This window comes from Marmota marmota, unplaced genomic scaffold (genome assembly GCF_001458135.2).
Source record: "Marmota marmota marmota unplaced genomic scaffold, marMar, whole genome shotgun sequence".
Classification (NCBI taxonomy): domain Eukaryota; kingdom Metazoa; phylum Chordata; class Mammalia; order Rodentia; family Sciuridae; genus Marmota; species Marmota marmota.
The window spans coordinates 32,987,543-33,005,756 of record NW_025999853.1 but is presented as its reverse complement, the minus strand read 5'-3'; the positions used below and the strand labels follow the sequence as shown (position 1 = coordinate 33,005,756).

The window sequence follows — 18,214 nt, the reverse complement described above, 5'->3', positions numbered from 1 at the left end:
AAATTTATATAATCCTTAACAACCTTGTTGCCCTCTCTTTTTTTCCTATTTCCCTGGCAAAACCCCAAGTCAGAATGAATTGATGATGAACTGGTTAAAAGAATAAATACATAAGCCTTTTTGAAAAAGGTATCATGAGTCTTCAAAAAAATACAAAGATAAACAGCAAGTCAGAGATAGAAGAATTTATGAATTTTTTCAGTTTCTTCAATCGCTTAAACATTCAGGAAAAGCTTTAAGCATTTCTACCTTACACTGTAGGTACTTTCTATTTGTGTGCCAAGTTATGAACCAAACAATTTTAAGCTGAGTATAAAGATAATTTTTTTTAATTTTCCTGGTGAAGAAGGCTGGCATTTACCAAAAAATGGCACCTATTCTGTTCTCACACCTTCACAGGTATCAGTTCTATGTTAAATAGACACATAAAGAATGTTAGAGTTATAGAAATCTTAAATGTTCTTTTGGAAGAGGCTAAAATCAAGACATACAGAAGGAAAATATGAAGGCTCAAAAAGTAATTTTAGTCACATAGCTAAACATAAAATTCAGTTCTGCTGACTTAATTAGTCCTTTTTTCCAGTTCATTCATTCATTTGCCCATTCAGCAAGCACTTAGTGTACAGATACTCCACTAGGGAACAGAAATGCAGCAAAAATGAACAAAACTTCCAAAGAGACCTGCTTTATGGAGCAAGCAGACAATTAACATGATGAATAAGTAAAGTAAGAGGTAAATTACATATTGATAATTCCCATGGAAGGAAAAACAAAGTAGTAAGAGGCTATAGAGATTTGAGTAAGGGAGTTATAACTTCTTATTTGGTAGCCAAGGTAGATCTCAATAAGGTGACTTCTAAATAAAGGTAAAGTGAGTAAGCAGCAATATGGATTTATGGGGAAAATGCATTCTAAGAAGAGAGGAAAATATATGCAAAGTACCTGAAACATTAGTAGAACCTGATATGTTCCAGAGCAGGGAGCAAGCCAGAAGGCTGGAGTAGAGTAGACAGATGAGAGGAGCAGGACTCCAAAGTCTAACAGTAAGCAGATCAATGGTGGGACTGAACACTATATTACTGGCCCCAGTTTTTCAGCACTCCTGATTCACATCCTTAACATGGCTTTATTATAAGTGAAATGTACTTCCTCTCCCCTTGACTTTGAGCTTAGCCACTTGACCTCCTTTGGTTAATTATATATAGTTGGATGATTCTGCTAATCTTAAATGCACTGATTCATGCAAGTGTGGATGATCTACAATGATATACAAAATCTGCCAATCTACAATGGTCCAAGCTAAATAGTCCCTCTGCATTTATAGAGGAATCTTTTACTTGAGACTATTTGGCTATCCAAGTATTGTTCTGCTCTCATGTATGGTAGATGCACAAGAGGGTAAATTGAAATATATGAGGTCTCTTACAACCTAAGCTCAGAATGATGTGATCATTTATTTTGTTCATATATAACTGGCCAGAGGAATAAGTAAAATCCATCCATCTAAGCCAAGTCTGGACAGCAAATCTAAAGACACATTAGCAAAAATTAAATGCTGTTTTTTTTCTTGAGAGAGAGAGAGAGAGAGAGAATTTTTTAATATTTATTTTTAGTTTTCGGTGGACACATCTTTATTTTATTTTTATGTGGTGCTGAGGATGGAACCCAGCACCCCACAAATGCCAGGTGAGCACGCTACCGCTTGAGCCACATCCCCAGCCCAAAATGCTGTTTTTTTTAAGCTCCTAAAAATTACTTATACTTACATATAAGCATTGTAATTTTATTATTATTGGTTTGGTTTAATTACTGGATGGTTTGATCTGTCTAAATAATTTTAATAATTTCATTCTAGCTGCTGGGTTGAGAATAAACCTACAAGAGGCAAATGCAGACACAATAAGAGCAGTTAACAAATAAATGAAATAATCCAAGAGATAGAAGGTAATGGTTGAAACAAGGATGGTGGCAAAAGAAGGAATAAATTTATTTTAATGGTGGAACTGAAAAATGTCTGCTGACAGACTGGATATAGAATTTGAATGAAAGAGATGAGTTAAAGGCAACACCAGGATTTAGACCTAAATAATTTCAAGAATGGAGTTTCCACAGAGGAAAATTAAAGAGGACTGGGTCATGCAGAAGAACCCAGACTGGAAAATAAAATTGTTAAATTGAAATCTTAAATTAGAGCTGCATCAGGATACAGAATGTTTTTAAGAGCATGATTCTAGATGAAATCACTAGGAGGCAAATACAGAAAACGTCCTAGGCAGTGCCATATTTAAAGACTGGGGAGACGAAGAAGAACCAGAAAACAATTAGGAGTGGAAAGTAGGGGGAAAAAAACAGTCAAATGTGGTGAGCAGGAAGTCAGTAGAGAAGAGAAAAAAGTGTTTCAAAAAGAAGTAAGCTTTCAAGGGAGCCAGTGTTGCTGATGGGCCAAGTAAATGAGAACTGAGAAACCACCATTTGTCTAGCAATACGGATGTGACTACTTACCTTATGAAGAGAATAAGGTAGTAGAGGTAAAACATAAGTCAAGTCCATGGGATGATAGACTATAAAAATAATTGTTTCAAAGAACTTACTGAAAAAATATGCTTGTAGGATTATCATTCTTTCCGCTTCCTAAATAAACAACTTTTTCAGGTTGATCTTAAGTCTTACTTTTTCCTTGAAGAGTTCCTGCATTAGTCCAGCCTCTTCTAAAATCTTACCATATTTACAAGCTGTCATACTATTTAGCACTGCATGTAATAGAATTTTATATAGTTTTCTAAGGAGCTTTTAAATTCTTGAAGATTACTCTCACAGTTCTCAAACTGCATAGGGGAACTGTGGGATATTAATTTTTAAGGGAAACAGGCATTCGCCATCTTTTGGATATCATATAAACTACTAGCTGAAAGTAGCTGACAGCTTCAACACAGGATTATGTTATTCTTTCTTCAATGATGTTACATCTTTACAAGAGTTCTCTACAACCACTGTAATAAAAAAGCAAATATGTGAAAATCAATGCAGAATAGAAAGTGATCCTAAATGATTCTAAGATTTAAGAGATTGTTCAGTGCTTAAAAGATGTATACAACCCATTAGTAAGCAACTGTGACAATTTAAGAATGAAATAAATATATTTTCTTCTAATTTATCAGCATCATTTTTTCATGTGGCCACAAAGTTGTTAGGAAATAGATACTTAGTAAGTTGTTTAGAAAAAAGTTCTTAATAAATAGAACTATTATGTATTTCTATTGGTCTAAGGGTGCTCTGAAAAAAATTACTAAGACACTAAGAGTGCAATGAAGAGAGAGCTTGGGAACCTCTAAGTCAGCCATGCCTTGAGTGACCAGGGACATGTATATCATGCATGAAAATGAAATTCAATGAAAACTTTTGGAATGGATTTCTATTACCAGTTACTAACTCTCACCTAGATAAGTGGTCGATCATCATTTGCTCTGTGACGGTCTGTTTCTTCTTCTCTGCAGCCACAATTTCCTGAGAAGATAAAAATAAAAACATTTTTATTATCCATAAAGCAGAAGAATTAATACCAAAATCCTAAAAAAATAAACATTTCTAATGTTGCTCTTAAATACAGATTGTTATCCATCATTAACATACTTAAGCTTTAATTATTTAATCTTAACTTACCATTTTCTAAAAAGTAAAGCACTTAAATTTCAATACAAATCATCAGACATTTCCAACAAGCTATGGAGTCAGAATAAAGGGTAAGAAGCATATGACATGCCCCCCCTTATTACTCCCAATAAGATATGTCCTACCAAATGTATCTTAACCTGCTACAAGAATACCAATACAGAAACAAAAAGAGTGCAGTCTAAAACTATTCACAGTTGAAGATGCTGAAACTGAAATAGAATCATTCAACTTTACATCAAAAATCTAAAACTGAAACAGGCACGGTTGTGCATGCCTGTAATCTCAGCAACTGGGGAGGCTGAGACAGGAGGATTGCAAGTTCAAGGCCAGCCTCAGCAACTCAGCAAGACCCTAAGCAACTGAGCAAGACCCTATCTCAAAATAAAAAATAAAAAGTGCTACGGATACAGCTCAGTGGTAAAGCACCCCTGGGTTTAATTCCCAGTTAAAAAAAAAAAATCTAATACATAACAAAAGAATTCCCATCTTTAAAAGGAAAATAATCTTTTCTATGTCTGTCTTATGGTTTCAGTATGAGGTGTCCCCCAAAATGTTTCTATGCTAATGGAGGAATGTTCAAAGGTAACATGATTGAACTGTGAGAGCTGAAACCTAGTCAGTCCATCCTAGTTTGAATGACTGAGTGGTAGCTATAGACAGGTGGGTGTGTGTAGAGGAGGTGGGTTACTGGGCCTGTGCCCTGGAAGGGTGCTTCTTCTTCCCTGAAGCCCCTTTTCCACCCTCTGCCCCTCCCTCTCCTTCCTAACACTGCCATGAGCTAAGCAGCTTTCCTCCTTGGAGCTCCGAAACCATGAGCCCTAAATAAACTTTTCCTCCTCTAAGTTGTTCATGTCAGGTATTTTGGTCACAGTGAGGCAAAAGATGACTATAATAGTATATAATACCTTAATAGTATCTAACCAATTTTCCTTAATTACTGGTTTTATTAAACTGTCTTCATACTATTTTTTATTTTTCCAACTCATCTAAAAGCATTTTTACTAGTTTTTAGGTCATATCAAATTGGAAGATTTGCAATCATTCAATTCTAATTAGAGATTACACAACTATAAACACTAAAATATTTCTTTAGGGGAAAAACAAAAGAAGTTAAAAATTAAGAGGTCAAAACAATGCATGTCCTATTCTTAGAATATAGTTACCATATCTCTATTATTGACTCTAATAAAAAAAAATCAACTAAGATAATGTTGTTTAAGACAGAGGCTTTGCAACTTCAGGGAAGGTGTTCAATTTAAAACTAACACAAAATATCAAGTAAAAGCATATTATAAAAATAAAAAGTGAAAATTTCTATGAATGTTTATATAATAAACACTGGGAAAAGTGGCCATTATTATATAAACATTAGCCTATAATTGAATTTAGTGTTTTTTAGTAGAAATTTAAGATGTATTGTTTACATATCCAAAAATACCCAAAATAGCTTTTATATCTTTTAATACATGACTGTTTCTTATGCTATTCTCTAAGTACATAACACACTATAATGATTTTTTATTTAATAGTAAATTTAAAATGGCAATTAAAAAAGAAAATTATATAACCCACAGCTAAAGCAAAGAGTATTTTATAATACTTGAGGATGATTCAAAAAGCAGACAGTAAAACACATTGAAATTATATACAGAAGAGATCCACTCCAGCCAGAATGTAGATGAAAAACTCAAAACCTAGACAAAGACGAAGATTAATGACTCTCCTAGAGCCCATGCAAAGGGCCACCTTCAGTGCTAAAGTTCATGGTGGTTTTTACTTTGTAGGGAAGATTGGAACCACCCCCAGTCACATTGATTTAGAGGTCTGTGAAAGCATAAAGCAGATTAGAAACAGAAGTCACAGGAATACAAAAGAGCTGACAACACTGAAAAATAACAACAGCATCAGGAGAGGGGCATAAAAACCATAGTGTCACTACTTGTTGTTCCTTTAAGTAGCTAAAGAAGTTTGTACCTCCATCTTTAAAACACATTGGTGATCATTTCAAATGTCTGAAAAGCCTACCCATATCCACATTGCCATGGAGAAACAAAACAGATAAACAAGTACTACAGCAAAAAAGCAACTCAAATTACTTGATGGTCAATTTATATACATCGTCACTAATAATGTCAATTCAAAGAAAAGAAATATACTACCACCCGGATGGCTTTGGGTTATACCAAGAATAATACCCAATGGGCCCTAAGTATAGGTGATATCCATCTCAAATACAACTTCAGAAAATAAACCTTATTGGGGACACTATTTTGCCTCATAATTTTGTTATTTTTACGATGACCCAAGTAATACTACTAAGCATAAATATGTGAATAATAATATGCATAGAAAACTACATGCATGTGATTTTAATGGAAGAACTGCAATAAATTTGAGACATCCACAGACTATTAGCCTGACTGATCCAGAGATTAATTACACATCATTATCAATTCATAATATATTGATTCTAGATGACTGCAACTCAAGTTAAAAAAAAGTATATACACATACACACATATATATATACACACACAATACTTTATCTATACAATTGTATGTGTATATATAGTGTGCATACATAAACATATGTATATATATAGTGAATATATATATCTATGTATATACACAGATATATGTACATATATTGCATATATATGTTGTGTGTGTATATATATTTTTTAATGATAATGTAAAATGTAACTAGCTAAATCCATGTTGCTTTATTATTATTTGGGTTATCTAAGCCAGAGCTTTCCCATCTCGTAAGCAGAATCACAACACTCGTATTGCATGACCTTTTCAGGATGTCTAAGATACTAATCACCTGGGGTTCTAGGGGATGAGCACACTCCACCTTCAAGCAGTTTGGTCCCCTTACCATGGGATACTACAGAAATATTATACTTACCTGTGTATACCAGAACTGGTCTAAGCACCACCTATCAATCTATTTAACTGTCAAAAATACATACTCGAAAGTTAATATTGAAAGTCTGGAGTTTTGCTTCAATTTTATTAAAGAAAACATCTTTAATTCCTGGCTTTTTCCACAACTGGCAGAATCTCTGTAATGATAGTAGCCTATGAATTTCAAAACAATAACTAGGCATCTGTTTGAAGGGAGGATGTGATACCAAATAAGCCCACTAACATAAAAAGTGGCCAATTAATATTTTGAACAATATAAACTAACTTTTTGTAAATAAAATGCAAGACACTTTCCACAGAAAATATACCAAACACAAGTTAATCATTTATAAAAATAACAACTCAATTTATACATCAATGAATACTCATCTCAGTCCAAATTCAATTGTTGCAATTTTTCTAAGTCTGTAAACTCTTGGAGGGTAATGATCCTAATGACTTATCATATAAGAGAGTGCTGAAGCCTGACCGCATCTGATTTCCTTGCGTTGTGCTGTACATGTTGAGAGTTGTGCACATAGTCACTCTGCAAGAGGGCTTTCCTATCCAGAGTTGTGAGGTCATCCAAGCTGTTTTCTTCACCCTGTATACACTGTATAACGAAGCAATAAATGGACCATTATACACATATTTTGAATATTTGTATTTTTACAAAATAAGCAACTAGATAATGACTAAATACCTCAGAGATTACTTTTATAGGAGTTTTATAGTACAAACTATGACAATCTGATTGCCTCTCTTTGAATCCAGCTCTTCTACTTTATCTTTGTGCCTTGGTTTACTCAGATAAAATAGGAACAATAGTAACTACTTGACCAAAAAGATTAAATGAGATGGTACATGCCCAATTCTTATAAAGAGTACCTGACTAGTCAAGTGCACTGGCACACACCTGTAATCCCAGAGTCTCAGGAGGCTGAGGCAGGAGGATCACAAGTTCAAAGCCAGCCTCAGCAAAAGCAGGGCTCTAAGCAACACAATGAGACCCTGTCTCTATAAATAAAATACAAAATATTTTCCTTGGTACCCAGCCACCCCCCCCCAAAAAATTACCTGACAAACTAAACATTAAATAAGAGAATGATTTTAACTATTACTGTCCATGTTGAGTTATTGTGAAATTAATAAATTAAATTCAGAACCAAAATACCAAAATATGGTGGTATTCTCTAAGGTAAAGAATTCTTTGGGATTGTCAAAAAGACAGAACGACAAATTTTTCTATGAATATGAGATATACTTATAATGACTTAACTAAAAAAAAGTTTCATTATGATAGCAACTTGTCAAAAACTTAACAAACTTCAAGAATTTTTATCCTATGGATTATTCTTACTTTAGATCTTCCTGAAAGATCACGCTTCAATTTCATACTCTGTTCTTTCTTCATGACCTTTGGTGGGCTACATGAAATTTTATTACATATGTGTTCATGATTTATTGCCTGTGTCTTCTATTATAAGCTCCATGAGGTCAGGAACTTTTGTCAATTTTATTGCTGTATCTCTGGTGCCAGAAAAGCATTTACTACTGGGAAATCAATCTATGAGAATATTGAATAGTCTGATTTATTTAACTGCCAATATAATTCTTTTCCCTAAATAATGATTTATTTAAATGGGCACCAAAAAGATGCTTAGCATTAGACAAAATAAACAAAGTAATTTAGTAGATACATTTAAGCATAAGCAAAGCTTTTTTTCACCTTGTTTTTAACACTTTACCAAAGGAAAGCAGTGAGTGATATTTCTACTTGATACATCAAATTTAACCTCCCCAAATCATACTTCCATATAGTCTTTCCTCAACTCTACTGAAGGTCAACTGCTTAGGCCAAAAGGCTCAGAGGAATTTTTTCATTTTAAATTATTTAATTGATAAAATTGTGTACATTCAAGGTATATGATGTGTAATAATTACCACAACCAAACTCATTAATGCATCCATCATCACAAATAGTTATGCACACAGGTGTGAAAAAACTGAAAATTTCAATCAAATTGAAAGTGAAAACTACAATATTAGTAACTATAGTTACCAACATTACAATAGTTCCCCAGAATTTATCATGTAAGTGAAATTTTGTACCTTTTGACCAACATCTCCTCATCTCCCTGGCAACCACACATAAGCAAGCACATAGAGCCCTTGTCTTTCTGCTCCTGGCTTATTTTAATTAGCATAGTGTCCTGCATATTCATTCATGCACAGCCATTCTTGCTCTCCCCTTTCTCTCAAGCCTACAACCCATCTGTAGCCAATCTTCTTAGCCCCACCTTAGCCAGAATCTGAAGTCATGAGACCACCTCTTATCCAATTCTGTTGCTACCACCGCCTAGATCCAAGTCGTCATCTTTATATCCTGCCTGGTTTACTGTGACAATCTCCCAGAGGTCTTCCTGTTTCCAAAGTTGCCATATTCTTAATTAAACCCTTTCTTGACAGAACTGAGCAGCTTTCTGCCTCAGGGTGAAAGGGCAAAGTCCTTACCTGTAAGGAGCTACTGTGATCTGGCTCCCAGGCTCCCTTTAACTCTCTGCCCAGTCTCCTCCCAACTCTCCCAGCTCTCCTTCCTCCTCTGACCACATTCTGCTCCTCAAGATTTCCTAAACCATCTCAGTTACTCCTACCTCATAACATGAGTTTCTACTGACTGGTTGGTTTCCATCTCTCAGGTGAGAGCTAAAATGCTATCTTATGGAAAAGGTCTCCCCTGCTGACCCTAAACAAATTACTACCCCATACCTACATCCTGGCTCTCCCTATTCTCTTCTATTCATAGCTCTTATTATGACCATCTGTGATGCAAAAATGGGCTGGTTGGTTATGGAATGCATTGATTTATTATGTTTTCTTCTTACTATCTCTTTCCTTTAGGAAATAAGTTCTATAACAGCAGAAATTTTTGTTTGTTTTATTCCCCTATTCCCAGAACAGTTTCTTGCATATAGTTAAAACATTCAATAAATTCAATAACTATTTGTGGAAAGAAAAAAAACAGTACATTAATGAATTAAATCATTTCTATAACCAAAAGGCATTTGTCTTTTAAAAAGCTGATGAAAAAGATATATCTAACCTGATTAATAAATACAATTAATGAATTAATATGATTTTCTTAAAGTTGAAATTTAATAATTTCCATATTTTATTTAAAGATGTTTCAGTATTTCAGATAATATATACATGCACACATGAGAGTACATTTTCAGTAGAAAAAAAAATGGGTAACTAGAAATTCACCACCATTTTATACTAAGTGGTAATAAAACTCAACAAAGGAAATTTGGCATTAGAATCAAGTTCCAACTGATGATTTGTCAACTTGTGTATCAGCCTGATAAGTCAGTACCTATGGCCTTCTGTTAATGCCCTGGATCCTAAATACATCTAACCTTAACTTTTCTTCCTCAATAAAGAAAGTCAATTTACATGTTTCTTTCTGCTCTAAAAAGAGGGGATCCCATTTCTAAAATCAAGGACTTCTATTTCCAAACATTATAATGTTAACTCATGTAATTGTAGTAGAATTTATCAATAACTCAATTATATAATAGTCTTGATAATCACAGTACTACACATTTTAAAAGACCTTTTGTTTATAAAAGCTCTTTTGCAAAAACACCAAAAATGTGTTAAATAATTTCACCCTTTTAATGTATGTTTTAAAAAAAATCAAAGAAGTCAAACAACATCTTATCTAAGCAGAAAATACACATAGATTGGCTTCTGTAAAATATCCATTCTAGATAAATATTTATCAGTCATATAGAGAGATTTGCAAATAATATTTGTTCCTCTCTTCAAACAAAAAGTAAACAAGTGTCCTCATCTGAACTTGTGTTCCAAGAAATTAAAGTTTCACTTTAAAAATATTTTGAGCTATTTTTCTGCCACTCAATAGAGCATGTGCTTACAGGAACCTACAGTCCCAGCATATTTACGGTGATCTTAATATTACACTTTGCAAATAATACAAGGCTGCTTGGTAAAGGTTGTGAAACTATCCTATAATAATATTATAGATATCAACTGATAATGTTTGCATATGTTTAGGTCTGGAAATTTGTTTTATGATAAAAAGCAACTAAATAATTTAATTAATTTTGTTATTCTTTCACCTAAACATGATTTATTTAGTCCTAGATAGTTCATACATGGATTTTTAAAAAATAGTTGCAATGCCACACCTACTTATAAATTTCAATTTTTTTAACCTATGGAAAATAAGCAAGTAAAACCACTAAACTTCCAAAAATACATAATTCTTATAGAAGGTTAACTAAATTAAAAATCGTATCCAAATATTCTCTTATTTTTGGCCTGTAGTACCATAAACTGTTTTCAAGCCTTCCCAAAAATAAAGATTGACTTCCTGAATGTTTATGAAATACCATTAAGCTTATCACGTTTAATTTGCTCTTATATCCATAAATGCTGAATTTTTACCTAATAAATATTAATGAAAGCATAACAATTTCAGCAATTTGTAAGGTTAAAAAAATCTAAAAATGAGGCAAAAGTCAGTCAGGAAATAATGGCAGTTTTAGAATAAAATAGGTCCCTATATATTCTGAGGTTTCAACTTTAAAACTTAAAGACTATACTCCCACAGAATATATATATATATGCACATACATATTCTTACTCCATTCTCAAAGCAAGTAAAAAGCTTCTAACAGAAAAGATAATTCTAGATAAGGCTAGAATTTCTGCATTCAGAAAATGGCATAATAACCCATTATGTTTTGTAGAAAAAGCTAGCTAATATAGGTAAAGTAATTACAATAATATTGGCCTGGCCTACTGAGACAAATGTTGGCTATTGTTAGAAAGAGATTTCTATAACCCATGAATTATTTGCTTTAAATTTTAAATTTTAAGAACTCTCACTTATTACCTTTTCATCAGTCTTGTTTCTTGAAGGCTGTTGATGTGTGATATTTGATTTTGTCTTTTCTGAACTTCTCTGACTATATTGTGTATATCCCTCTTTCATTTCAGTTTTATATGGTTGATATTTTAGCTTGTATTTGCCTGTTGGTGATGGCAAATTTTCAGGTATTATGTCCTGTTCCTAGAGGTAAAAAGAAAAAAGTCTGTTGTTCTCAGAAAAAAATAAATTACTATAACTAAATTTCCTTATTGATATTAACAGGTTTACCATTTACCTCACCATTTATGTTTAAGAAATGGACCATTATAACCTATGGTCTAAACAGAGATGATATTTAAAAACCTTGAGCTTATATGGCATTGCTGACCAATAAGAGCCAACAGAACTGCTCAGAATGCGCATTTGAATACCAATAATCTTACACTTGATTTCACAGCTGAAGGTCAATCCTGGTTTCAAAAGAATTTGAGAGAAGAAAAAGAAACTTTTCCTTCTTCTGACAAGTTTTAGGTAGACACTTTTTTTGTTTTCCATTGTCAATCATGTCTTCCAAAATAGTTATAGGAATTGGAGATCACGAATGCTGAGAAGCACTGATTGCCATTTCTGAAATATTGAGATATTCTGCCTTCTGATATTATTTGATTCCATGCTACATTTTCATGGGAATGAGAGATAATAGATAAGAGGAACCAGTGGATAAGAGGAACCAAAAAGAAGTTTTAAGCAAATACAAGGGCATACATATTGATCCAGAGAGGCATAGACATTTCAAAAGGAAAATATAAACCAGTCCATTCCTTGAAAATTATTAAGGATATCCAAATTTAACTCAGGAAAAAAAAAGGGATGAGGCAAAACTTAAGGACAAAATCTGTAACAACATACAAATTAGGATACTTATGCAGTTTTCAAAAATGAGACTGAGAAAAGCATGAATAGAACCAGCTATATGATGGAGATATGCAAAGATAGAAAGGTAAGTACTATTCATAGAATAATACTAGTCAGAACCTGCATTCACTAGATATTGTTTAAAATGTAAACATGCCCCAAGGAGAAACATTGGATTAAGTATAGTTATTTATGTACTCCATAGTATTCTAGTAGCCTAATATATTAGAATATAGCTGTATTTTACCAATTTTGCAAAAGAAAATTTTAAAATATCATTCCAATGTGTGAAAAAAATATAAAACAAACTAAATTATTTTACCATCGTTATTGTTTGAGATTTTCAAACAAAAATTTCTGGATCAAATATGGTGCTAATAATGCATACTATAATTCTTAAAATTAGTAATAAGCAAATATATACTAACCAGTTCATTTAGATGATGCTGAGCATATGGTATTTGACCTGGTGAGACCCAACCAAGAGCAGATGACTTTGGTGGGTTAAAATGATTATGCACCATATTAAGTGGAATATATGAAAAATCATCCTAAAAAATAAAATTTAATTGTATTTTAGTATATGCTATGTGTAATATAGTGGTCAAGTGTTTATTATGTTAAATAGGAAGTAAAAATTACCTCATCATCAGAGCTCACAAGGCTTCCCAAATCAAGTGGTGGGACCCTGAAAGAAATAAGTATATATCTTATAACTTTTTCAAATGAAACTTTGATAAATGCAAATCACATATGTTAGATCACATATAAAGCCACACTGAAGCTAATGGTATTCTGGCTCCCACCAGACTGTGATTATCTTTTGTTAAATGTACAGGGATTTTTCGGCTGATGGTTAAATGCAGTCAATATTAAAAATAAAATTATATAAATTTGTGATTAAATAAATTATATTAAGAACAAAGGTAATAAATACTCAAAGTTCATCGGTTCCTAATGATTTCACTGGACTATACACTCCAGAGGCTGTGTGTACTCTTGTATCTCTATTGTGATATAATTGTGCCCAACTTTACAACTTTGCATTTACTGATTTGACATGGACAGTCTAAAATCAGTCATGATGAAATAGGCAAATGCTATGACTCAGGGCTTGATTTATTACTTTGTTGATTTCTGAGACTTGAAAGTATGGTGGAGAAAATGTTAATAATGCGGATGAAATTAAGAGTGCATCATGTCCACAGCTGTCAAATAGTGAATAACAAAAAATTATTTCTATATTCAATATTATTGATTTTACCAGGAAATAACTCATATCATTTTACAGTAAAGAAAAATAGCTTGAAAAATCACTTTAGTTCACATGGAACTACAATGGTTCATCATAGTGAAAACAGGTTGGCTACAGTTCAATAAAAAACAAAGAAAGTATTCTGTGACCAACAATTGGCTAACTGGACACTACAATAAAGAGTTATATGTTTTACTAGCATTTGTAAACTTCTTGCTACGTATACCTCTTATCATTAAGTTATAATAAACTTAAAATACACTTAAATTTATTTATAATAAAAAAGTAAAAAAAAAAAATTATAGTAAACTTGTAATACACTTTTGGAACACCAGTCGTTAAATATTTACCAGTATATAATTGACTACTGCTTCCCACATATTCAGTACCTTGTATCTTAGTACTCAATACCTTGTATCTGAACATAATTCTTTATGTCCAGATAAGCAGCAGATATCTACTAGGTAGAACCACATGAAATTATAGATATTGGCTCATTTTAAATGTAAAATACAAAACATAAATTAATGTATTCTAAACCAAAACTCAAATTTTAATAAGTTTGTTTAAGTTGTAATATACCTCAAAATAAGATTAGAGCATGGGTATATTTACCATTAAGTTAAATTTGACTATACCAATTATAAAAATAAAAATGTTATATATTTCTTTCACAAATTCATTTAGTGAATTATTTGTTATTTATGGAGTCATAAATATATTTAACTTTTATGATTTTACATCTCAATTAAAAATAAACTGAAATTTTAAAATATCATAATAAAAATGAATTTTTTTTAATTTTTATTATTGGTTGTTCAAAACATTACATAGTTCTTAACATATTTCATACATTTGATTCAAGTGGGTCATGAATTCCCATTTTTACCCCATATACAGATTGCAGAATCACATCGGTTACACATCCACTGTTTTACATATTGCCATACTAGTGTCTGTTGTATTCTGCTGCCTTTCCTATCCTCTACTATCCCCCTCCCCTCCCCTCCCCTCTTCTCTCTCTACCCCCTCTACTGACCTTCATTTCTCCCCCTTGTATTATTTTTCCATTTCCCCTCACTTCCTCTTGTATGTAATTTTGTATAACCCTGAGGGTCTCCTTCCATTTCCATGCAATTTCCCTTCTCTCTCCCTTTCCCTCCCACCTCTCATCCCTGTTTAATGTTAATCTTCTTCTCATGCTCTTCCTCCCTGCTCTGTTCTTAGTTGTTCTCCTTATATCAAAGAAGACATTTGGCATTTGTTTTTTAGGGATTGGCTAGCTTCACTTAGGATAATCTGCTCTAATGCCATCCATTTCCCTGCAAATTCCATGATTTTGTCATTTTTTAGTGCAGAGTAATACTCCATTGTGTATAAATGCCACATTTTTTTATCCATTCATCTATTGAAGGGCATCTAGGTTGGTTCCATAGTCTAGCTATTGTGAATTGTGCTGCTATGAACATTGATGTAGCAGTATACCTGTAGTATGCTCTTTTTAGGTCTTTAGGGAATAGGAATTTTCTTAATAAGTAAATATTTTACCTTTTTCAGGAAAATAATATTAAAGACAATAAAACAAAAGAAGTTTTACTCATAATCCTACCATTCTATCACAAGATGATTTTGGCATAATAATTTTTAAAACTTCCATATACAAATAGGTTTTTCTGTAGTTCCCAAACATAGGTACACACATAATTTTTCTTTCATTCTTAACTTGGCAAGGCATCATAAATATTTGCCCATTAACCAATTCAAATGTAAAGAAATATTACTTACATAGGTGAGTAGGGATTCGGAGTTGCCCATGATCTGGAAACCCATCCTTGCTTTAATTTAAAAATAAAAATTAGAATCAGTATGCATATACCCTTTATGTTTTAAATGACAAGCAATGGATCAATGCGAAACTAATTATAATTTCTTTCAATAAACTCTCTATAAAAATACTTATTAAGCTCTTCCTTGCTGTCTATGAGGCGTAGATAAAACAATATATGCAAGACAATTATTACCCATATAGCACTGTCTGTTAGAGAAGACATCACTCAAACAATAACAAGAAAAATAAGTCTATGACAGAGCAACCGTGTAGCAAGTGTACCCATCCTACTCTAGGGAATTAAGGAAATTTTTGCAAACCAGAAAGCAACCCTTAAAGGGAGTTCTGAAGAATGAGGAGATAGCCAGATGAAAAGAAAAGGGAGAAAACCACTTCCACCAAAATCAACTTACTGCTGAAATGTTATCTAATCGGGTGTTTTTTTATAATATTGATAGAAGCATGGGCTGTTATATTCAAGACTGAAATTTATGACTATAATTTACCATCAGAGTAAGAGATACAAATTTAACTCAATATCAACTTTAATATGACATTGTTTCAAATACTATTCTAATATTTAAGATATGGAAATGGCAAGATTCTAAAAGAATCATTTAAATAAAAAAATAAACATGTAATAGAGGCATAAAGGTATCATGTTAACTTATATCCCCTTGCCTAACCTGGGATCTGAACAATTTTTCATGTTCTTATCTCTATTTATCTGTTGTTAGTGTTTGTAATGATGATACTTGTACTAATAAGTATCAGATTTTTTTTAAAGAGCTTATATGTTCTCATTTTTTAAATACTATTCTTCTTAAAACACTCCAGAAATAGCACCTAGTAATTAGGCTTCAACTATATTGACACCTGGCTAATAAACTGTAAGAACAATCTGGGATTAATTAAAAAAAACACAATAGTTCAAGATAAGCATAAACATGTCCCCTAACTCTACCACTAGATATAGTTAGTAAGATATAAGGCAGGTTTTATTTTTACAGAAAAAGGTAATTACAGAAGCTATTTTTTCAGAATTTAAACATTGATATCTTCCTAATAATTAACCAGAGGGGGAAAAAACCCTGAAGTTTCCATAATCTGATAACCAAGTAATCAGGGGAAAAGGCTGTAATATCATGCTTGATATTTTAACTAGTGAGAAGGGCTTCGACCCAAATTATCAATGACTTGAAATTTTTAAACTGTAAAATAGTAAACCATAAGAACTCCAAAGCATTCACCCATTCATATAGGGAGCTGGTTTAACCTAAACTAAAGATCACAGGTCTTGAAGTCAGAACTAGAGTTCAAAGTACTAGCAAGTCACTTAATCTCTAGAAACCTGAGTTCTTGCATATCTAAAAGCAGCAGGCAAATAATAGTGCCCACCTCTAAGGTTCACAGTTTGATTTATATGTTATTCAGACTTTTATTATGGTCAATGATAATCAGTAGGTATTCAGTATCTATAATAAAAATAGCAAAGAGATGTGTATCACTTTCATATACCTTTAAATTAAATGTCCCATTTATCCAATTCTATGTGGATGCAGGGACAAAGTAACTTTAAGATTTCACTTAATTAATTGATGAAATCTACAACAGTAGTATTGTGAAGGCTGAGAAGAATAAAGGTCCTAATAATAAAAGCCTGGATTCTCTTCCTGCATTGCTATTAGAAAATGTAATATTCTACAAAAATTTTAATTTTGGTTTAAATATAAAAATTGCAAGTTGGATATTTGTACTTCTATCCTTTTGAGCATGCAGTCATCACGACCCTGCTTCCCTTCTCCACCTTTTTTGCAAATCAAATGCTAATTCTAGTGCATACAGATGTCATTCTTCACTGAAACCTTCTCTACCTTTGCCAAACCAATCTTCTTTCTGCCTTTACACTTTTGTAGCTATTTCTTTAGTTGAATTTAACACTCAGAATCATAAATCTTAAGATTAACTACAGGATCATTTATTACATCTCATTTATTGTTGGGTCTTTAGCACTTCGAATTGCACTAAACACATTATAAATAAAAAAATAAAATTCAAAAGAATGTAGTCACAGAGATTCTATTTTAAATAAACCTAGTGTACATTTTTAAAAAGTTTGGTTTATGATCTTCTAAAACTTCCTCTGAATATAAATTATGCTATATATTATATAACCACTAAACACATTTTTAGAGTTTTTAATAATATAGAAAATGCATTTTAAAAGTAACATAAAATTATATTTGCAGTTTGCAATAGTGTACCAATTATACATAAACCCATCAAAATGTAATAGGGCACATACTCATGAAGGAAATATTGATATGTTCTTCTCTCTACTATTGCTTCTTCTTTTAGAATTTTTATGGACACGTGGATAATTTTTAAGTAACAATAATAAAATGATCAGCATGATTTAAAAAAAAACTAACTCAGTGAGTTTTCAAGTAATAATTAACTTCAATTTCGGTGGTTCCATTTTTCAAATCTAGGAAACATTAATCTAAATATTTGTGAATATAATTAGTTATCAAAGCATGAAGAAAAGACTCATAAAATTATTTAATGAGTCATCATGAAAGAGAAAAACTAGATTATTTACATACTTGTAGTGGCTTCTTTCTTCTCAGGAGTAGCTGAGATTGGCTCCTAGGAGAAGTAGCCACTCCTTTTACCTCCAAATCCATTCAAGTTCCCGTATTTTTCATGCAGTATCCTGGTACTTTCAAAAAGG

General features: G+C 32.3%; 1 protein-coding gene across 2 annotated transcripts in view; it reads right to left on the bottom strand.

Moving 5' to 3' along the window:
* Caps2 (calcyphosine 2) overlaps window positions 1-18,214 on the bottom strand; it is a 50,531-nt gene that overhangs the window by 27,165 nt on the left and 5,152 nt on the right. For both annotated transcript variants that reach the window (XM_048804900.1, XM_048804909.1), the window contains exons 2-9: window positions 18,087-18,202; window positions 15,438-15,487; window positions 13,040-13,085; window positions 12,826-12,948; window positions 11,507-11,683; window positions 7,943-7,999; window positions 7,073-7,195; window positions 3,437-3,504 (exon numbers count right to left, since the gene is read on the bottom strand). In XM_048804900.1, coding sequence (XP_048660857.1) covers window positions 3,437-3,504; window positions 7,073-7,195; window positions 7,943-7,999; window positions 11,507-11,683; window positions 12,826-12,948; window positions 13,040-13,085; window positions 15,438-15,487; window positions 18,087-18,167 — 725 coding nt within the window. In that variant the 5' untranslated portion in view covers window positions 18,168-18,202. The remainder of the gene's footprint in view (window positions 1-3,436; window positions 3,505-7,072; window positions 7,196-7,942; window positions 8,000-11,506; window positions 11,684-12,825; window positions 12,949-13,039; window positions 13,086-15,437; window positions 15,488-18,086; window positions 18,203-18,214) is intronic.